The sequence below is a fragment of the Equus przewalskii genome, chromosome 30 (genome assembly GCF_037783145.1).
Source record: "Equus przewalskii isolate Varuska chromosome 30, EquPr2, whole genome shotgun sequence".
In the NCBI taxonomy this organism is placed as follows: Eukaryota; Metazoa; Chordata; class Mammalia; order Perissodactyla; family Equidae; genus Equus; species Equus przewalskii.
In genome coordinates, this window is record NC_091860.1 from 12,592,827 (window position 1) to 12,615,945 (window position 23,119).

Sequence of the window (23,119 nt, forward strand, 5' to 3'; positions counted from 1 at the left end):
GATGCATCTGCTAAAAAGGAAGAGAAGAAGAGAAAAATCATGACATGAAAAGTCAAAAAAGCACTTGGCAGACAGGAGTAGCCAAACCCACAGAGTTAGGTCTTGCCCCACATTACCCTCTAGCCACGGCCGGACCAGGAGAGGGAGGGAGAACAGGAATCTGGGTCTGCGCTGCCTCGTGGAAAGCAAACCCCCTTCAGCGTCTCAGCAGAAGGAACCGGCCAGGACGGACGGCCTGGGTTACTCACCAGAGCGTTGACACAGGCATTTGCTGGTTGATGGGGACATTTGGGCTTTTGCTTGTTTGTGACAGACAGCATAATAATCTCCTCAGCAGAGTGGGCTGCATTTCAAAGTGCTTCCACAAACCGTTCTGAGACTCTGCTGGAAGCTGCTTGGGAGGTCCTGGGTTTTCTTCCCATTAGCCGGTCTGAATTGTTGGGAGCAATGGTCTCTTCCCTCCCTCGGTGTCTCCTTCTTGCCAGTCATGCCCTCTGCTCTGTGCTGTGATCCAGCCTCCGTGTAATAAACAAATGCCTCTCAGCATCCAGCTCTGCACTTCAGGAAAACACTAGCTCGGAGCCAGCCCCGAGTGGGAGGCTACATTTGGGGCTGGGGCAGCTGCCTGGGGCTGTGGGAGATCATAAAGGGGCTCCTGGCCACCTCTTAGGGGGGGTCCTCTTCTCACTCTGCTGCCCCTTCCTCACAGCCTTCCCCTGTGGGCACTTTTCTGAGCTTATTTTCTATAAATCTGGGGTTTTGTTTGAGGCATAACTGACCATGTGACCTCCCACCCTCCAGTTTCTTGCCCAGTTAAAGCTCATGGACTACAGCCTTCTGGTGGGAATCCACGACGTGGAGCGAGCCGAACAGGAAGAGGTGGAGTGTGAAGAGAATGAAGGGGAGGAGGAGGGGGAGAGTGATGGCACCCACCCCGTGGGAACCCCTCCGGACAGCCCCGGAAATACACTCAACAGCTCCCCGCCCTTGGCTCCCGGGGAGTTTGATCCAAACATCGATGTTTATGGAATTAAATGCCATGAAAGTAAGCTGAGTTACTATCAGTTCTTTCTACCTATGAAGTGGTTTGATTTCTGCACTGCCATCTACCCGTAATCGTAACCCCAGTTAAAAGCATGCTGCCCTTAAGACTCATTCTCCAGAGTCCCAATAAATTGGTTTGGGGACAAGAGTCCGTTAAAGGTAACTGTAATCTCTGGTTTTTGAAGTGTAATGTGAAGAGGTCCTTCAGTTTCATGATGTTGAGAGAATAGAGCAAAACCACAAACTATTTTCTATATACAACACACTTATATACATATAGATAACATATGTCAAAAGCATTTTTGTTTCTTAGCTCTCTCGCTTTTTTGTGGATCTAAAGTGTCACGGATCTGTCCTGAGCCAGCTGTACATGGTCCCCTGCAAACCCCCGTGGACCTCCTGTGGGGCAGGCATCTCATCTACAGTCCTTTCTTCCCAAGAGCACTGAAGGCGGCCCGGGGTGGGGATGACACTCTCTGCTGTGCCGCTCTGGCTGTCCTCTGCTGTTCCCCTCATTAAGGGGTCTGTGGCCCCCTTCTCTAGGGTGGGACCCATCTTAATCCTCAATATCTGGGCAGTTGCATATTTGAAGGAATATTACATTCTGCCATAGCTACTTACACATGAAAAAAAGCAAAATATTTTAGAGATATGATCAAAGCAGTTGGGTTTTTTGAGTAATAAAAACTGTAGTTTATCATTATTTAAAAAAATCTGATATATCAGCCAAGTGAGCTTGAGTTGTGCTTTTTATTTTACTCACCAAAATTGTTTCTTCAACTGTTATAACAGTTTATAACAATGAGTCAAATGTGCCTTGCTTATTGTTCATAATTGAAACAGCATCATTGTTGTGGAAATATTTAGAAAATAGATATTGTAGATGATATCTGCCTTATCCACTTCTGATATGATAATATCCTATGAGAATCCAGTGAACAGTGGCATTTAATAGTAGAAAAGGATTAAGGAGCATAATTACTTCTACTTGTTTTATGGAATATTTTTTAAATAGCATTTTTCTTTACATCCAAGCAATACACAGTCATTAAAGAAAATGCAGATTAACAAAAAATAAAAAGTGTCACCCTTAGACCTCCACTGTGAATGTCCTGGGGTTCTGTTCTTTTTCTCTTACTTTTAAAGTTGAGAGGGAGCTGGTCACGGGACGGAAGCTGTTTGATAGGGAAATGCAGGAGCTCTGTGGCTTTCTGTTTCCCACTCCCTCAGTCCCCATCCTACTGAAGCCTGCCCCGCCCCCCCACCATGTCCGGTCCCCTCTTCCTTCCTCGGGCAGCAGCGTGTGCCCTCCCAGGTCTTGCCACGTGTGCCACAATCGTTGCTCTCATCCCTCTACAGACTCGCCGAGGAAAGAGGTGTACTTCATGGCAATTATCGACATCCTGACTCATTATGATGCGAAAAAGAAAGCGGCCCACGCAGCCAAGACTGTTAAACACGGCGTAAGTATCTGCCGGCTCGTCCCCTCTGCTCCTGGGCCCTCGACCGGGTCTGCGGTGCCGGGGCCAGCGCAGGTCTGCCTTTCCCGCAGCCGCTCAGAGTCCTGCAGTGGCTCTTGTTCCTGCGGGGCCCATGTTCTGAGTGCGAGGTTCAGGGCCACGAATGCCAACACCAGCCTGCTCCCACCGCGCACCCCAGGCTTTTGGCAAGTCACTGGAACTCACACACTGGGGACAGGAATAGACACGTGCATCCCTAGAATATCATACATGTTCTTTTTTGAAAACTATTACAAAGATAAAAGTGCTGAAGATAGTTAAGTGTTTAAGATGAACTATTCAGAAGTGAAGCACTGTTCTCTGCTTCAGGCACTTCCGAAATCTGCAGTATTACATTTCTTTTCACACAATGAATTATATTCTTCCTATTGCAGAAATCTTTTGAGTGCAAGGTCACAGTTTAATAGTATGAATTCCTCGCCTTTGTTGTGCTTGCTCGGAACTGTCGCTGCTCCAGGCATCTGTTAACCAGTCAACTCCCTATGACAAGCCTGTGAGGGACACAAGTGTTGCCCTGTTTATCAGTTGAAGAAGCTAAGGAGAGGAGCTGCAGTGGTCACTTGCGGGGGTCGCATCACTAGGAAGTGGTAGAGATGGGATCACTCCCCGGAACCAGGCCCGGCCCCCTGCCCAACTGACCTTCACAAGGCATGGGGTACCCATTATGCTTATATCATAGGGCTCCCTTTAGGCTTTCCCGATGCGCTGGACAAGCCACAGAGCCCATCCTACAGAGATGGACCTGGTCCCTGGTTTGTTCACACTGGAAGGAGAGGTACCTCCCAGCAGAGTGTAGAGCTAACCAAGATACACCAGAACATCCACCTCTGTTACAGGCTCTTTTGCTCTATTTTAAAATCAAACAGGCTGTCATCCCAGCAGTGGAACCATCCAAAACCATATTCCATTTGCCACAGAAATACTTCAGGCACATCCTCCACCGTGACTTAGGGCGTCCCTGCTGTGTGCAGAGCACCGCCCGAGACCTTGCCTGGCCGCAGACGCTGTTGAGAGGGGCGTCCACAGGAGCTCTCGCCCGGCAGCTGGTGTCGCCACCTTCTGGGTACCATTCATAAACTGTGTGCGTGCCAGCTGCACCGTCCCCTTTCGCTGATCTGGAGTCCAGTCCAGGGACTTGGGGAGGGGCTCTAAAAGGCCCTGTGGTCATTCTGATGCTCACCTCAGCTTGGAAATGTGCATATACCGCAAAGACAGAGCTGGGTGGGAAGCCCTGTTTCATCTCTCCCAGCTGTGTGACCTTGAGGGGACATTTTGGAGCCTCAGTTACCCCAGCTGATAAAGGGGTCCTAAAGCCTTGCTGATAGGGTTTGTAGGGGGATACATGAGGTGAACAGGCTGAACACGGGGGAGACCCCTTGTGTTTGTTCCCATCCCCCTTCGAACCTGCTGTAATATTCCATACCGTAGGGAGCTGGAATGTACCATGCCAAACATGGCTCCACCTTAGTCTCCTGTGAGCTGCTCGCTCAGCTCTATATTGTGCCGCCTGGGCCCAGATCATGGGGCCGTTTGCAAGAACAAGACATCACTCTTGGCGAAGGCAGGCTGTGTTGAGCTGCTGCTGGGAACCATTCTCTGTCTTCGAGGCCTGGGCTCCTCCATGGAGACCCCAGTGGCCCAGGCCAGGCATGGAAATTACAGGATCCCTGGTGGGCACGGTTGTCTAAAAATAACACCTGGTGACTTAGTACAACGCTGGGCTTGCCCTTTGCAGCTCAGGAAGCTGGCCAGTAACGACGCGGAGTCTGCTTGCCAGCGCTGTGCCTCTCTAATAGGAAATCCCCCGCTGGGCCTCTGCGAGGGGCCCGGCTTCCTGGCTGCAAGCAGGTCTCTGTGAAGGGGAACAATGGCCCCCTGTGCCCTGTGCTGAGGGAAGCCCGCCCCGGCCCCTCTGGGGAGAGGCACGCAGCTGTGTTGTGTCTCACCCAGTTACGGTGCCAGGAGAGAGCCCAGGCAGCTGACATGGAACTCACTGCTGCTCTTGTCACCCCTCATTTCTGAGCACGCAAGTGCTTACCCCAGTCCTGAAGAATGAACACGATCCTTATGTTATCGTCATCAGGGTTTCCCTTTAGCCAGATGCCACGTCTGTACATTTCCAAGGTATCCCCAATCTGCTTCCTTGAAAAACAGTATTGTCCCCATGGCTTCGACTGTGGGCTACACAGGTGTCACCGTTGGACAGGAACGTCCCAAACATGGCTGGTTGGATTTTGGTTTTAAAGGTGCAGCAGGCTCAGTGTGTGGTAACAGCGTCTGTTGCTCCTACGGCTCGGCCTCATTTCCACACACAGACTCCTAAGAACCTTGGTTATTCAGACACAATATCCAAGATGCTTTGAGTTATATTTTAAGAGCAGAGGCTGCACAGATTTGAAATTATTAGCTTTACATTCAGCTGTAATCAGAAACTGCTGTACATCTCGCGTAGTAATTATATCAATCTTCTTCTCCTTTAAAACTGCCCAGGCTGGTGCGGAGATCTCGACCGTGAACCCGGAACAGTATTCAAAGCGCTTTTTGGACTTTATTGGCCACATCTTGACGTAACCTCCTGCACGGCCTTGGACAGACACGAGTATGGGAAGGACAGAGGTGGCTTCGGTGTGGGACAAACGAGAACCACACTCAGTGAAGCCCCTCCTTGTGTACATCTGCAGGCCACGATGACTGATCCGGGGGCTACTTGCTTTAACAGCTACCTGATATTTCCCAGCATTGTTCTAGCTATTTCTGACTTGTGTGTGTATGTGTGTGTGTGAGAGAGAAAGCGAGCGAGCGTGCGCATCTTTAAAATTAATTAATTAATTAATGAAAACGGATCAGCTTCAGTCAGAGTGGGTTTGGGCAACAATCCTCTGATTCCAGCTGTGGACAAATGAATGAGTGAATGAGTGAGCACATGCAAGGGGGAGGGGGAGAAGGAAATGCATGTCAGCCCAACCATGTTGGCATCATCACACGATAAACTGTGGATCAGTTTATTTTCTGGAGTTGAAAGATGTGAGACAGTATTCATAATAATAATGAAGATAATAATAATGATGATAATAATAATGATGGTGATTAAAAGAAAAAAAACTTACCGCGAATGTTACACTTCCATCACGCACGCTGACACTCCTTACTAGTTGTACCCCAAGACCTGGCACTGGACCGCAGAGCGCTGTTCTCTCCAGCGTGTCCTGCTTCAGGGGTCTGCCTCCGCTCTGTGTCAGGACTCCTGGTGTCCGGGGACAAACGCCCCTCCTCCAGCAAGAAGCTGATGCCCCTGGTGACCTTCTCTGTACATTTTCACCTCAGTAAATATGTCCAGGAAAACTGCTTACTTCTCTTTTCTTGCCTGGAGCTTCTTCACTGTTACACTCTTATGTTGCAATATAGGAATTAATGCTACAAAATAAAAATAAAGCTTACCCGAAAAGTGCATAGTTTTGGGCAATGGTATCTACATCTCCCATGGTGGGAAGGTGAGCAGAGCATTAGAACTCTCGATTCTCCTGTTACTGATTGCAAATCTGACTTAGAAGACGTTGATGTTAACCATTGTTTCAACAGTGGTATTCTGTTATGAATTATCCCTTAACTGAAGCCCTCAATTTTACTGTTTACATTATTAGGAAAACAGGGATATTTTTGAATCTAAAAATTTAATGTACAGCATGTGATTTTTGAAGTTTACATGTAAAGTCATTTTACAGTGTAGGTGAAATAATGTTTGTCATATTTTGAAATGTATCCGCAGTCATGTTTTGGGGTGAATGTTTTATTCAGAGTCCATGGTAGGCAGTCTTTTACAATAAAAGGAAAAGGGTTTTGTTTCCTCCAGATGTACATTTATCAACCTAATGATTTTTTTAAAAAAATGTTTAACCCAAATCTGGTTATGTAAGTTCATTGCCCTAAACTGTGCTGATTGTGTTTAATCAAGTTATAAATTTCCCACATCGATCATGTATTTACCAACTTTCCGGCATTTTCTGAAAGGCGTCGAGCTAAAATGTTAGACTTGCTTAGAGTAGGTTATCAACTTATACACTGTGCTAAAGCTGTGCCTTTGAAATTCTTTGTTTAAAACACGAGATGATTTTTGTAGGCAGTTTCAGAAAAGAAAAAAAATCCACCCTTCAATAATTACTTATAACTCAACCGATTCCCCCGCCATACTGCCTCTTCCAGCAGCTTTCCTTCAGGGCTGTCAAGACTGCCGTGTGCCCGAGGTATGCAGGTTTACTTCAGAAAACACGAGATGGTACCCAACGCATCACCTTTGGAAGCCAGCGGCAATGCCATTCTGCTACTATCCACTGACTTCCCACAGATTTGTTATCCTCAACAGAGGATGTAACACCACCTTGCCATGGTTGTCCAAATCTGGATTTTAGACATTTCAATTAATTGAGACTGTGATTTGGTTCTTCCTTCCCATCATGCATTCTGGCATCAAGTCCCTTTCAGTGTTCTGAAGTTAGACTGAAGTTTCTTTGACCCAAGACTACAAAGGTGAGACCCTGAAGTAAAGACAAGGTACACGTACATTATCTGAGTAACCATTTCCTTTGTGGCCAATCTGTGTATGCTTTTAGAAGTTTACAAGATGCTTTATTTTTGTCTGTAACAGTCTCTGTCATTCATTTCTGTCGATAAAGTATTGGGACAGAATGAGGAAGTTTGCCTTGTATCTCCTAGTGCTAACAACACACTCCAGTCACGAGCCGGGCTTTACAAAATAAAGCACTTTGACGACTCACAAGTGGATCCTTTGTTCCTCTCTCTCAATTGTGCTTCTCTCTGTTACGATAATAAGAGTATCTATTAATATAAGAGCATCTTTAGCTGAGCCTTGAAGAAGTAAAAGTAAAATTCAGTCTTTTCACTAACTAGAGCTTTGCCTTCAACCTGTGAACTATGTTATTAGTAAATACAGTCATGTGCCACCCAATGACATTTCAGTCAAGGACGGACCACGTATACAATGGTGGTCCCATAAGATTAGTACCATACAGCCTGGGTGTGTAGTAGGCTATACCATCTAGGTTTGTGTAAGTGTTGGAGGGGAGGAAGAAATCTTCCTCCACCCTTCTAGGTTCTTCTGGTTGGTCTCAGAATTAAATTGACGTGACACAGATTAAGAGGAGAAAAACAAACAAAAGTTTAATAATGTATACATCAGGGAAACCCAGGAAAACTGACTAACTCACCAAAACAGCCAAAGCCCTCACCTTAAATACCATCCTCAGCTAAAGACAAGCAAGATGTCAGGGGTGAGGCGAGTCAGGGACTTCAAAGGGAAGGAAGGCAGTTCACAGGTGAGGGAAAAGGAGCAAATGTTTGGAAAACAAGTGTTTGGTCACACAGAAACACAAGAACGCAGAGGGAACCCGACAAGCAAGCTTTTCTAGGTTGCCCCCTGTCTGCCACCTAGTTCATGTGATGCCAAGGTGATAGTTCGCTTCCTGAGACAGATTTTTTTAAATCTAAATTCTTCTAAATTCTTTCAGACAGTCAAAGGGGAGGTAACAAAAACTTTGAGCCTTTTGTTTCTTTTTTTTTTAAATTTAATTTTGAGTCTTTTTCTTAAAAGTAATCAGCCTAAATAATCCTCATGTTAAAGAGACACATTTTGGGGTGGCAAATTCTGTGTCCCTTCAGTATGCTCCTTGACGTTCACACAATAGCGAAATCACCTAAGGACGCGTTTTTACGAACGTATCCCCATCGTTAGGCAACACATGACTGTAATAGAAACTTCCGTGACAAAACTGACTTATTGCAAGATGGGCGGACAGAGAAAAGACGTCTCTTCAATGAATAAAGTTATATAATTTCATTTTAAATTTTTACTAGCCATTCTGTGTTCTGTCAGCATTTTTTGAAACTACTGAGATACCACTGATGGATAGAAGGCTTTTTTATAGCCTTTCATTGTCATTGGTGCCAGGTTAGCAAACACAGTTCAGCTGTAACACTTGTTTTGAAAATGCGTATTTGTTCTAATGCAATTGCTATAGTAAGGGAATAATTTGAGAATAAAGCACTTTTCACATTTGCTGTATGCACTTTCGTCCTCAAGGAACATTAGATGAACACAGAAAACTGCACCCAACTGAACTGTGCTGCATAGGAATACACAAGACACACATCCCTCAAACATCTACCAGCTATCTCACTTCAACACGTGTTTGGAGTCACGGAGTCACACGGGCCCACATCTGGAGTTACAACTTTCCATGCAACTTCAAATCACTCTCCTCTCCCGACTTAACAACAACCCAAAAACTGCAGCCTTTCCCACGCCCACTCCCACAGGCATCCCTCAAATCTTTTTCGAGGTATCCTGCCACATTTATTGGGGTATTTATATATTTCCTGACCATTTAGCATGTTTAAAACTGTGCTACTGTTTTTATTAGGTTCTTAGATTTTTTCTAATGTATCACTGATGACGTTTTTGGGTGGTGTTCCCCTAGTCTCATTATTCCCATAAGCTCTGTGGTTTTATTGTGTGATTTTGCGCAGAGCAGGGAATTCCAGGAACGCACGTGTTGCGTTACAGCAAAGCTGACTGTGGTCGGCCCAAGCTTAAATTCAGATTTCTCTGTGGACAGTTGGAATATAGACGTTCATTTTCATTTTGGCTATTTAATTTCCTGGATTGAATTCACATCGGTCTCAGGAAATTGGTTATTGCTAATTCACAGAAAGATAAAAGTTGGTATGAAGCATTAATCCTTTTGGAAAGAGTGGTGAAGGTTATTAAATGCAAGAGATTAGGAACTGCATATAATGGAGCGGTAACAGATATGATGTAGAAATGTATCTAGTGAAGTGGGGTAGTGAAGAGAAGGTAGGCCAACAGGTTGAATATGAAATTAAACTGGAGTTCTTAACATCAGCAGACTCTGAAGGGCTCCAGCACCACCGCACACGGCCTTCCTAGGAATTTTAAATTAGCACAAAATCAGTGGTCATAGCATGTTGTGCACATGTACGGACTTCAGCTCTCAAAATACTGCCCCCATCTCTTCCTCTCTCCCTATCTTAAATAGCATTTTTATTCAGCTCCAGTCACAGGATGTGGAGATTGCTTTGTTAAAAATATAAAAGTTACTCTCCCTGGGGCTGGCCTGGTGCGTAGTGGTTAAGTTCACAGGCTCTGCTTTGGTGGCCCGGGGTTTGCCAGTTCAGATCCCAGGCACAGACCTATGCACCGGTTATCACGCCATGCTGTGGCAGGCGTCCCACATATAAAGTGGAGGAAGATGGGCACAGATGTTAGCTCAGGGCCAATCTTCCTCAAAAAAAAAACAAAAAAAGTCATTCTCCCTAACGGGTAGAAACCTGCTGTGCCTTTCGAATTACTATGCTCAGGAGTTTCCTGAATAGCCTTGTTCAGCCTCTGGCCAGCCCTCCTTCTGTTCCTCTTCCCATCTATGGATGAACTAGTATCTTTAAACAGCATATTGAAGACGCACTTGTGGCAAAGTGACACGGAGGACCAGTGAAGTGTCTCTGGAAAAGTAGAGTTGATGAGTTACCTAGTGCGATTATTGAGACATCCTTCATAAAAGGAAACCCTGAAGAGTAGAGTGGGTACCTTTTCATCTAAACCAAAAGTCCTTCCAGAAGTTTCATTTAGTCTTGTTTTTGCAACTGAAAACCCTTCCAGAGGGCAGTTAAAATGCCATAGTCTAATTTTCTCTCACTCTTAAACACTTGTGTTTAGTTTAACGTCATAAGAAAAGGACAAAAGATTAGGATTTCTCAGAATCCACTGTGATATATCTGTGTTTTACAGAATCCCACACTTGTTGCTAGAAGAGGAGTCACAGATGAGGAAACCTTGGCCCCGAGAAGCTAAGGGACTTGCCCAAGGTCACATGACATTCACGGCAAAGCCAGGGCTGGAACTCAGCTCTCTGCCGCAACTGGAGGTTGAAAGCTCAATGCATGAGCGATGGCCCTAGTCCCCTCCCAGCGCTCCAGGACCTCCCTGCCACCCTCCCTTTGCCAAAGCTCTTCTTTTGCCAGTCCCTTCAACTGCATTTGAAGAGCCCTGCCTGGCGTCCACCGCCTGGATGTTAGAACAAATGTTCCACACGGTTCATTTTATGAGTCAATCTATATCATTTCATTTTCTTATCATTTTCCCTTGGGTCAACGGCTTTTTCTTACGGTTACTTGACTTTTTAGATAAAAAGTATCACTGAGCAATATAAAAATATTCCTAGATCTACTGAATGGCAGTCTCGGGAGGGTGGAACTTGGAAATCTATTATTACGTTTCCCAGGTGCTTCTGATGAATGGCCCAATTTGGAAACCACTATCTTTAGTGGTTAACCCCTCCCTCTGAACTGATTACTAATTTTAAATACTTTTTGTAATACGTTTCTATTCCTCTCTCTCTCTTCTCTCCTCTCTCACTTTTCTCTCTCTCCTTCTCCTCACCCCTTTTTCTGTACTCATACAAACAAGGTGACTTCTCACTGATTAAAGCAGAGGTCAGCAAACCACAGGCTGAGGGCCAAATCTAGCCCACCACATAATTTTTGTAAATAAAGTTTTATTGAAACAAGCCACGCCCATTCCTTCATATATATTCTATGGCTGCTTTCAAGCCACAGTGGCAGAGTTAGTATTTGTGACTGAGACTTGACAGCCCACAAATCCCAAACCTTTACTATTGAGCCCTTTTCAGAGAAAGTCTGTTGATCTCTGAAACAGAAGCTCCTTTTAGTATCTCAAAGTAGTTTCTGCAAAGCCAGGACATCAGCTGCAATTCCTATGTTATCCACAGAAAACTTTGACCTCCACCTGAAGACGAGATTTCTTTCATCCTTATACTAAAGTTGTTGCAACTTCATGATTTCCTCTGGGTTTTATTGAAGTTATACTGCCTTTCGAATTTGTTTTTTAGTAAATTGCTGTGGTTATCTTAAACTAACATCACAGTTACCAGTGGAGTTGACTATCCAAGAAACCCATTTATAAAAGGTTCAGAACTTTAAGTCATTTGGTCAATCAGTTTGTTGAAGTCCCATAAAAACAGATGGTTGAGTTCAACATATGTGACATTTTCTTTTCTTTCTTTTTTTTGGAGGGTGGGGAGTGCGGTGAGGAAGATTAGCCCTGTGCCAGCATCTGTTGTCAATCCTGTTCTTTTTGCTTGAGGAAGACTGCCTCTGAGCCAACATCTGTGGCAATCGTCCTCTACCTTGCATGTGGGATGCCACCACAGCATGGCTTGATGAGCCGTGTGTCGGTCCATGCCCAGGATCCACCGAAGCAGACTGCACGGACCAAACACTTAGACCACTGGGCCAACCCCTGTTTTATTTTAAGAAACAACTTTAATATCTTCATACAAGCTCTTTTGATTTTTTTGGCCTCAGGGAGTATTAGTTAAGGGTTCTGTGGCAACTACTATGTGCTATTTTTACTTAATTTTACCAAAGATGATAAAGGATTTGGTTGGACTGTGTTTACCCAGCGTTTTTTCCCCTGAAGCTTTGCTGTAGTCTGAGGATTAGTAACTCCCTAGCCTGTGGCTTCCATACCTCAGATAATTTCCCCCCGAAGTCCAGAAAAGAGCTGCTTCCTGCTTGGGTGGTACTTGCACATCTCCAAGTCAGGGTTCGGAAGGTAAAATGAGGGAGTTTTCTGGTTAAATTCTGAGAAGAGAATCCTCCTCCCATCCTTCTCCCACCCCACCCCACTCCGCTCCCATTTTGTTTTTCTAGATTGTGGAGTTGATTTACTGAAAATTAGCAGGTCTTTGTAAGTTTCTAAGACTAGGTAAATAATGACAAAGTACACAGAACATATTCTTGCAGTGAACGCAGCGGCACTGCCGGGCACGCAGGCAGAATGTCCTCACGCTGTCCAGCACGAGGCTCTAAAAAGCAAACACTGACTGTTTAATTATGAAGCCATTCATTTTTTCTTTTAATATTTTCCTACATGGACGGACTTAGCTTTTAATTAAACAAAATGCCATAAAACTGAGCATTGCCTCTTTTGACCAAAAATAAGCAGCAGCAAAAATGCTAAAAATATGCAAATGAATTGTGTGTATTGATCACAGCTCCAGTGGACCAGACCCAGGGGCACTTGGGACGTGCTGACCGGGCACACGTCCACTGTTCCCATGTGGGTAGAGGATACACACGCCATAGATGTATAGATGCTCTTGGCTTCTTGGTTATTCTAAGTAAAGTTACATAAAATGGTTTTTAAATCACTGGTGTGATGAAATTTAATTCTGACAGTCTTTACATTAGCTCAGTTGTCTGCATTGTGCTTTACAGTTTATAAAGCATTTTCCTTCGCATCCTCTCATTTAAATCTCATACCCATGGGTTGTTTTTATTATCCTCCTTTCACAGTTGAGAAGACTGAGGCTCAGACATGTTGGTAACCTCTCTGAGACATAAGTCACAGGGCCATGTCTTCAGCCAGATCATCTTAGTACAACATCACATCACCTCTCCTTTCAAGTTTCCCAAAAATATTAGACATCCTCTTCAATTTCCTTCCATTTACTGCCTGTGGCGTCAAACCGCTTCCTCTAACTCTGGACGTCATCTAACTTGGACAGTCATATTTGGCTTGCCTTGTTTAGAGCTCTTGTTGAAACCTGCTGCCTTCAGAGACTCACTCTGGGTTTCCCCAGAGACCAGATGAAAATATTCAAACACTAATCTAGGTGTTGCTGTCAAGGTATTTTGTAGACGCAATTTAAGTCTATAATCAATTTACTTTGAGGAAGATTATTATAGATGATCTGGGTGGGCCTGATTCAATTAGTTGAAAAGCCCTAAGAGCACAATGAGTTTCCCACAAGAAGACATTCTGCTTGTGGACAGAAGCTTCAGCTTGTGCCTGAGAGGTCCAGCCTGGCCTTCCTGATAGCCTGCCCTGTGGATTCTGGACTGACCCCATCAGCTCCCACACTCACATAAACCAATGCCTTGCAGTAAATCTCTTCATATATAACTCCTGTGGTTGTGTGTTTCTGATGGAGCCCTAACTGATAGAGATCTTCCAGAAATTTTTCAAGAACAAGGGGAAGAAGTTCTGGAATGGTGGGATAAAAACTTCTGAAAATCCACTCTTCCATAAAAGCAATCACAACACTAGCAAAAATTGTCGTCATCAACTTTTTCAGAACTGCGGACATTAACCAAAAGCTTGCAACAATCTGAGGGGTCCTAATTCAAGACAGCAACTGAATCTTGGAAAGAACAGTAAGCTTTCTGTGTTTTATCTTACCTTATTCTCATTCCCCTCTCCACAGTGCCACAGTAACTTTGCAAACCAACAGCCTGGCAACAACAGTAACTGTGAAAAATGGCAGCCTATCAGCCACTGGAGGGGACAGAATGGGTTTGCAGCTCCCCAAGGCTCGTGCCCAGAGAACTGTCACTATTTGACTTGTCTGGCAGTTCCCTGCAACAGCCCCATTCATACGACTTCCTTTATTTGACCTCACTGAGAGCTCACTCAGTGGAAATGGCCCTGTCCCCAGGGAGTTTGTCAGAAACAATCAGAGCTGCTTGTCTACATTTTGGCTGCCTGAGGCGGGGATACCAGGTGAATAAACAGCGGGGCTGAAAAACAGAAAAGGCCAATCTGGGGGGTGAGATGTACAAAGAGGGCTTTGAAAAGCTCCAACATATTCCTGGGGATCTAGAAGTCCACGCACAGATACAGGGCTGTGCTCATGCCCAGGAAAGTTCTGAGAAGGCCCTAATCTCTCACTTCTAGATGACCTTGAGGCTCTGCATGAGCAAGAAGTGAAGGCTAAGGCAGAGTTACAAACTGACAGTGCACTGAAGGTGTGCCCCAACAAACACACAGAGCCCCTCAGCAAAGGGGAGATTTAATGGTCCAAAGCATTTAAGAAAATCTGTCCAATTGTTAGCTGACCACTAAGCTAAATGAGCAGATCGCCAGTAGCTGCACATAACAAAGAACACAGACTCTACAGAATTAATCCAGGGAAGTCATGAAACAAACAACAACAACAAATGGTAACAACAAAAACCCTGGGTAGGTGGCAGGGAGAGGGAAATCTAATTTCCAGAGTTACCTCATCATATCTAAAATGTCCAGTTTTCAACAAGAAAATTATGAGACACTCAAAGAAAAAGGAAAGTATGTCCTATCTATGATGGGGGCTTGGCAACGAGAGGACAGCAGTTAATAGAAACAGTCCCTGAAGAAGCCTAGATGTTAGACTTTCTAAACAATGACTTTAAATCAATTATTGTAAATATGTTCAAAGTACTCAAGAAAACCATGCCTAAAGATTTAAAGGAAAGTTTGAGAACTATGGCTCAACAAATGGAGAATATCAATACAGAGCGAGAAATTACTAAATACAATAGAAATTCAGGAGTTAAAAAGTACAATAACAAATTAAAAATTTACTACAGAGGTACCAGAGCAGATTTGAACTGGCAGAAGAAAGACTCATCAAACTTAAAGATAGGCCAATTGAAATTATCCAGCCTAATGTGAGGAAAAAACAATGAAGGAAAATGAACAGAGCCTTAGAGACTGGTGGGACATCATCAAGTATACCAATATATGAATAGTGAAAATTCCAGAAGAACAGGGGAAAGAGAAAGGAGCAGGAGGAATATTTGAAGAAATAATGACCAAAAACTTCCTAAACTTGATTCAAAAACAATCTAAGAAACTGAACAAACTCCAAGTAGGACAAATTCAAAGTAATCCACATCTAGACAGATCATAGTCTAATTATAGAAAGACAAAGAAGGAATCTTGAAACATGCAAGAGAAAGGTGATCCATCATATACAAGGGATCCTCAGTATGATTTTTAGCTGACTTCTCATCAGAAACCATGGAGACCAGGAAGCAATGGGATGACACAGTGACAGTGCTGAAAGACTGTCAACCAAGAATGCTATATCCAGCAAAACTATCTTTCAGAAACAAATGAAATATTACGTCATTCCCAGATAAAGAAAAACTGAGAAAATCTGTCACTGGCACACCTTCCCTATATAAATAATAAACGAGGTCCTTCAAGCTGAAATGAGAGTGATGTCAGCAAGATGGTGGGGTAGGAAGCCCTAGACCCTCCTTCCCCCCCCCACACACATCAATTCAGCAAAAATTCACAAAGTCTCTTTCTGAGAAATCCAGAAACTAGTTGAAAGCCTCCTGCACCTGGGAGAGCAAAAACTGGACTCACCAACGCCAGTAAGGAGATTCAGGACACCCTCTGGCTGGAGTCCCTGCACCCAGCACAGCACCGTTTGATCAGGAAGAGACCTCCTAGCTCCCTGCTTAACCCAGGGGAAGGAAGGGGTTGGTTTACACATCCAGCACCCCACTCTCCCAAGGAGGCTCCCCAGAGGACTGGCTTCTGTCTTGCCAATCTTGGAGCTCTAAAAGGTCTAGCACAGTTTAGCTTCCTAGGGAAAAACGGACATGGTGGTTTGGGCTGGTAGCTGCCACAGACCCTCCCTAGCCTGGCACAGAGTCAGTGGATGAAAAATCCCAGCCATCAACTGCCCCCTAGGGAGGTAAACAGTTGATCTCTCTGTCCACTACCCCTCTCTGGGACTGCCCAAAGAACTAGCATCTGTCTTACCAGTCTTGAATCTCTGACAGGTCAGCACAGTCTAGCTGCATGGGGGAGAACAGAGACAGTGGTTTGGACCAACAGCTGCCAGGGCTTCCCCCAAACCCCAGCTCAGCACAGAGTGAGCAGATGAAAACCACAGCTACCTGCTCCTCCCTGAGGAGGAAAAGAGTTGGTAGAGGCTCCCAGAATCTCTGTCTGAACTGGGTGACCAGAGTACAACACCAGTCCATGAAGAATGGGAGAGGTACCTGCTTTGTCTGATGCACAAACACCAATACAGAGAGTCAAGGAAAATGAACAATCCGGCAAAGATGCTCCAAAGAAAAGAACAAGACTTGGATCCAGAATTCATAAAGCAAAAGAAAAGAGAGAAATTTTTAAATGATGAAAGAATTTGAACAGGTGTTTCTCCAAAGAAGATAGACAAATGGTCGCATGGAAAGATGTTCAACATCGTTAGTTATTAGGGAAATGCAAATAAAAGCTACAGATCACTTCACATCCACAAAGATGGATATAATAAAAAAAAAAAAGAGAGACAATAGAAAGTGTTAGTGAAGAAGCAGAGGGATTGGAACCTTCAGACACCGCTGGTAGAAATGTACAATGGTGCAGCCACTTTGGAAAATAGTCTGGCAGTTCCTCAAATGGTTAAACACAGGTTACCATATGACTCAGGAATTCTACTTCTAAGTACATACCCAAGAGAAGGGCTGCATTCCTTCTGGAAGCCCTGGGAAGAATCCACTCCCTTGCCTTTCCAGCACCTAGAGGCTTCCTGCATTGTGGGCTTGTGGCTCCTTCTTTCATCTTCAAAGCCATCAGTGTAGCCTCTTCAAATCTCTCTCTCTCTGACTCTGCTTCTGTCATCACATGTCCTTCTTGATTAAACTAGCTAGTGGTCTATTTTGTGCATTTTCCCCAAAGAACCAGAATTTTGATTAGTAGATTTGATTTACTATCTTTCTGTTTTCAATCTCATTAATCTCTGCATATTTATCTTTATTATCTTTTTGTGCTTTCTTTTGGTTTATTCTTTTTTCTGGATTTTTGAATTGGGAATGTAATTCATTTATTTTCATTTTAAAATTTTACTTGATGTAGGTGTTGAGGGCCATAATTTTTTTCTGACCATTGCCTCTTTTTTTCCTCTTTTTTTCGTATCTTATTGAGGTCATAATACTTTATAACATTGGGAAATTTCAGTTGTACATTATTGTGTATCAGTCAACATATATATGCTCCCCTTTGCCCCTTTCGCCCACCCCACAACCTCCTTTCCCTTTAGTAACCACTAATTTGTTCTCTTTGTCCATGTGTTTGTTTATCTTCCACATAGGAAGGAAATCATATGGTGTTTGTCTTCCTCTGTCTGGCTTATTTCACTTAGATAACACCCTCAAGGTCCATCCATGTTGTTGCAAATGGGATGATTTTGTCTTTTTTATGGCTGAGTAGTATTCCATTGTATATACATACCACATCATCTTTATCCGTTCATCAGTCGATGGGCACTTGGGTTGCTTCCACCTCTTGGCTACTGTGAATAATGCTGCATGATCATTGCTTCTTATACATAGAAGACATATATATATATAGTGACTTACAGCCTTTTCACTATCATTATTTTTCAGAAATTCTGTAATTTTTGTTCACATTTCTGTTTATAACCCAAGTTGTTTAACAGAAATTTTTCAAAATTTCCAGGTGGAAGTGTCTTTTTTGTTTTTAGTTTTGTCTTTAATTTCTAACTTTATTGTATTGTGTTCGGAAATTGTTAGTAATATTTCACTTTGATAAAACCTATCAAGGTTTCTTTGCGCCCTAAATATTATCACATTTCAGAATGTTCTCTGTATGTGCTCTATTATCAGGGAGTGGTGTTTGATATATTTCCAAAGGATCCTAAGACCCAGGGGGCAGGATGCACTCGAGGGATGGTGCTGTCTGAACTGGAGTCCACAATAACTGCACGACCCAGTCTGGGTTTCTTTGTTCAAGTTTACATACACTCTCGGGGAGCCAAAAGCCCCCACAGCCGTCACACGCCATCACTCGACTCTCAACTTCATTACCGGCTGCTCTGCTGTCAAATTCAACAGCAAGGTCTCACTCACCTCTCTCTGATGACCTAAAGATGGAATTTTCCTGCAGGCTTTAACATAAACCCGGTCAGTGTGCACGATCTTCTCCCCAGTGGGCGAAGTTCACAGCCCCAAACGTCTGGTGCCCCATAGCGGGCTCCACGCCACCTGCCGCTCTGGCCCAGCAGCCACCGCGAGCCACCGCCGCCATCTTGACCCGGCGTGCCAATGCCGACGCATGCGCACTCTTAATAGCATCCTTTAGTATTATGCGTAGAGAAATGTATAATCTTATTCTTTGCACTCTCTTTCGTCTTCCCATTTTGAGATGCATTTTTTTCCTGCTTTTTCAGAACATACAATGTTTATGTATTATTCTTATACCCATAATTCCAGCCTTATTTTAGCCTGGGCTCTGCAATATAGGAAATGCTCACCGTCAGTTCCTTTGCCAATTTCTCCTATCGTCTCTTATTGGGTGAAGCCCATCGTCTGGTATGAGAGTAGGTAAACGTTTTCATTAATGAGCCTAATGGTAGATATTTTAGACTTTGTGGCAATCTGTCGAATTAGTCTGCTGCTGTAGTGTGAAAGCAGTCATAGATAATACGTAAGTGAATGGGTGGGGCTATGTTCCAGTAAAATTTTACTTACAAAAATGAGAGGCAGGCTGGATTTGGTTCACAGCCACGGTTTGCTGATCCCTGCTGTGATGGTTAATTTTATGTGTCAACTTGACTGGATCACAGGGTGTCTGGATAATTGGCTAAACATTATTTCCAGGTGTGTCTGTGAGGTGTTTCTGGATGAAAGTAGCATTTGAATTAGTGGACTGGGGAAAGCAATCTATGTTGCTCTCCCCAGTATGGGAGATCATCATCCAATCTGTTGAGGGCCCTGATTAGAGCAAAAGGCAGAGGAGGGAAGAATGGGATCATTCCTGCCGAATTGCTTGAACTGGGACCTTGATCTTCGCCTGCCCCAGGCGCTCTTGGTTCTCAGGGCTTTGGACTCAGACTGAGTTACACCACTGCCTTTCCTGGGTCTCCAGTTTGCAGGTGCCAGATCATGGGACTTCTCAGCCTCCATGATTGCGTGAGCCAATTCCTTACAATAAATCTTTTCCTATATGTTTATCCTATTGGTTCTGCTTCTCCGGAAAACCCTAATACACCTGTTTTACTAGATTTCTTATGAAAAGCACCTGTGTCTGGTATTCCCGCGTTCTTGCCCACTCCGGACCATTTTCGATAGCCTTGAGACTTTAAGGATAGCTTGGCTGAATACTTTTCCTGGTTCATAATTTCTTTCCTTAAGTTTCTTGAGAATACTGTTCTACCGTTGTCACTGAAAATTATTTCATCTTTTTGCCTGGAGGCCCTGAAGGTTTCTTCTTTGTCTTTAAAGTCTAATAATTTCACTAGGCCTAGTAGGCAGACTCCAACAATCCCCTCCTCCTAGTATTCATGCCTTTGTTTAGTCCCCTCGCCTCAAGTGTAGGCTGAAACAGTGACTCACGTCTAACAAATAGAATATGGTAAAAATGATGAGATGTCACTTCCAAGTTTGGGTTACAAAAAGATTCTGGCTTCCTTCTTCCTCACCCTCTCTCGCTCTCTCGCTTGCACACTCTGATGGAATCCAGCTGTTATGTTGTGAGCTGACCTATGTAGAGGCCCACTTTGCAAGGAACTGATATGGCTTACCAACAGCCACTGAGGATCGTAGCTGCCAGAAACCATGTGAGCTCCTCCTTTAATCGAGCCTCCAGGGGAGACCGGGGATGACAACCTAATTGCAGCTTCCATGGAGACCTTTAGGCAGAGGCACTCAGCTAAGCTGCTCCTGGATTCCTGACCCAAGGGAACTGTGACATAGTAATTGTCTGATATTTTAAGCTGCTAAATTTGGGGGTAATTTGTTATACCAAAATAGATAACAAATACACTAGGATATCTCAAAGTTGATCATCCTGGGTTCATTCTGAGGTGCCCAGTCTTTCCTTTTTTAAAAAATCATAGTAAAATACATGTAAAATCTACCATCTTAATCACTTTTAAATGTACAGTTTAGTAGTGTTAAGTATATTCACATTGTGGTGCAACCCATCCCCAGAACCTTTTCATCTTGCCAAACTGAAACTCCACACCTATGAAACAACAACTCCCATATCCCAACTTTCTGTCTCTATGAACTTGACTACTCTGGGTTCTTCTTACAAGTGGAATCATTCAGTATTTTTCTTTTCGTGACAGGCTTATTTCACCTAGCATGTCTCCAAGTTCATCCACATTGTAGCATATGTCAGGATTTCCTTCCTTTTTAGGGCTGAATAATATTCCATTGTATGTATATGCCATGTTTCATTTATCCATTCATCCACTGATGGACTTGGGTTACTTCCACTTTTTGGCTATTGTGAGTAATGCTACTATGAACATGGGTACCAGTAGGTCCTTTTAATGAATAGATTCAGGGTTTGAGTTTTTTCCTAGAAAGTTTTCTTGGATTACAGTTTTAAAATTAGCTTCTGATTCATTGCTTAAATCTTCTGCAGGTTCTCCAAGTATAAGAATACTGGACCTATTTTGCCTTCCATTCCAATCACTTTTTCTATGACCCTTTTTATATCTTTGCCTCATTTTTTGTCTCCTGATTTTTTCCTGTTTTTCTTCAATATCCTTTATGAAAACTTTATTTGAATTTATTCTCCCTTGGATAGGAATTTTCAATTCTTGTAAGAATTTCATATTTTTCTATTGTTTTCCTGAGTTTAATATTCCTTTGTTTCATTTCTTTTTCTTTTCATTTTTGTTCTCAATTTTTGTATTTCTCATTCAAGATGTTTTCTCAAATCCCTAAATGCTGCTTGAAAATATGTAATCCAGCGTGAAGTATTATGCTATGGTTTTCTTCATTTTCGTGGTCATTTTTCTGGAGAGAATTTTCACTAGCTGAAATACTTTGAGTTATGTGTTCTGACTTTACAATGTAGAGTTTTGTATGGATGTAGTCTGCTTTTTTCTGTTTTCATTCATTCCAGTAGAGTGGGGGAAGGCGCTGGCATGCTTTCTCTTTCCACAGGAGCTTTCATTTTCTCCTCGTTTCCTTCCTTTCCTTCACTGCCCTGTCTCCAGGAGGTGCCTTCCCTTTCCCACATAGCTGAGTCTCCCCCAGAGGCCATGCTTCTCCACGATGCCACTTCCTTTCCTGCACACTTTCAAGCTGCTTTCCTGCAGCTAGTGCTATAATTACCAGGCCCAGACTTGCATTCAGACCTTCTCTTTCCGGAGGTGGCGTTTTTCTGTCTTCCGTGTTCCTCCACTCTTGTTTTATTGAGTCTTTGAGCTCCCTCTCCCCTGTTCTCCACACCCACAGGCTTGTGGTGGGGAGTGGGTGGCAGGAGCTGTTGGAATTTGGTTTGTTTTCTACTTACAGGTAATTTGAGTGTCATGGTATTTTCTGTCTCCTAGTACTGCTGAAGATGTGGGTCACAAGTGGTTTTGTTTGCCCTCCTTGTTGGATTTATGGATATTTTGGAAGAGTAATTGGGAAAGTTCAGAATTAGGCAGCCAACGTTGTCCTCCAAACCTGAAAGTTGCACCTGAGCTTTAAATGCCATAGCTCCTCCAGCTGTGGGCCTGGGTCCTCTGCTCACTGTATAAAACTGTTCCCAGTCAACCTCCACCGCTTTCATGACTCCAGTTATCAATTATACATCATTACCTCCTACATATATATCTCCTACCCAGTTCTCTCCTTTAAGATCCAAAACTTTATTGCCTATTTGTCATCTTCACTTAGATGTTTCAAAGGCCCTTAATCCACAGATGCTACAAAGACCAAACTAAATTCATGGTATTATCTCCCCCAAACCTAGGCCTCCTGCAGTTTTTCCTGTCTCACTCCCATCCATTCAGGCATATACATCAAAATACTGGGAGTCGTTCCTCCCCAACCTCCATTCCATCACCCTTCCCCACATCCAACAATATCACACCCTCCTAATTCTCCCTCCTAAATATCCCTCAAATCCATTCACTCTTCTCCATGGCCACCACCTTGTTTAAGCTCCCAGGGTGCATTCAGTTTCTCAAGACAGAAACCCGAGAACTTCCATTATTCATTTCTTTCCCTCACTATCACATTCAATCAATCAGCAGATCCTGCTGCCTCTTCTTTCAAAATACCTCATTCCATCAACTTCTATTTCCACTGCCACCATCCTGGTCCAGGCCACCATCATCGCTCACCAAGCGCCCTGTTACTAAAGGGTGTATTCTCCTTTTGTAAATCAAAACATGTCACTCGCGTCTATAAAACCCTTTGATGGCTTCTAATTGTACTTAGAATAATATCCACACTGCTCACATGGCCACCTTACATCATCCTGCCCCTACCTGCTTCTTAGAGCTTATTTACCCCTCTCGCAGTGGCTCCCTGTGTTCCAGCTTAGACCTGATTTGTTTCTGTTTCTCAAGGAAGCCAAGTTCTTCCCAACATAGGGCCTTTGTCCTTGCCCTTCCCACGTCCTGGAATGCACTTCCCCGAGCTCTTCACCTGACTCATTCCCTCTCCTGCGGAACATTCCAGGAAATGAAGGTTCTTCCATCATTCTCTGTCATAATGCTCTGTTTATTTCCTTTATAATCCATTTCACGGTCTGTAATTTTTTCCTGTGTGTTGTTTGCTAATTTATTTTTGGTCTTCTGTATGTTCTCTGCCATTAGGTGAAAGCGCAGGTGCTCTGGGTGCACACGGGAAGGCGTGGACGCCATCTCTTGAGAAACCAGAAAGCTACCAAGAGGAAGTCATGCTGTCTAGTTTGA

At 43.8% G+C, this 23,119-nt stretch overlaps 1 protein-coding gene across 3 annotated transcripts in view; it reads left to right on the forward strand.

The window, feature by feature from the left end:
• The window catches only part of PIP4K2A (phosphatidylinositol-5-phosphate 4-kinase type 2 alpha), a 166,947-nt gene extending 159,609 nt beyond the window's left edge, over positions 1-7,338 (forward strand). For all 3 annotated transcript variants that reach the window (XM_008510558.2, XM_070601559.1, XM_070601560.1), the window contains 3 exons: positions 802-1,045; positions 2,404-2,507; positions 5,055-7,338. In XM_008510558.2, the coding sequence (XP_008508780.2) occupies positions 802-1,045; positions 2,404-2,507; positions 5,055-5,135 (429 nt within the window). In that variant the 3' untranslated portion in view covers positions 5,136-7,338. The remainder of the gene's footprint in view (positions 1-801; positions 1,046-2,403; positions 2,508-5,054) is intronic.
• Positions 7,339-23,119: the final 15,781 nt, after the last annotated feature.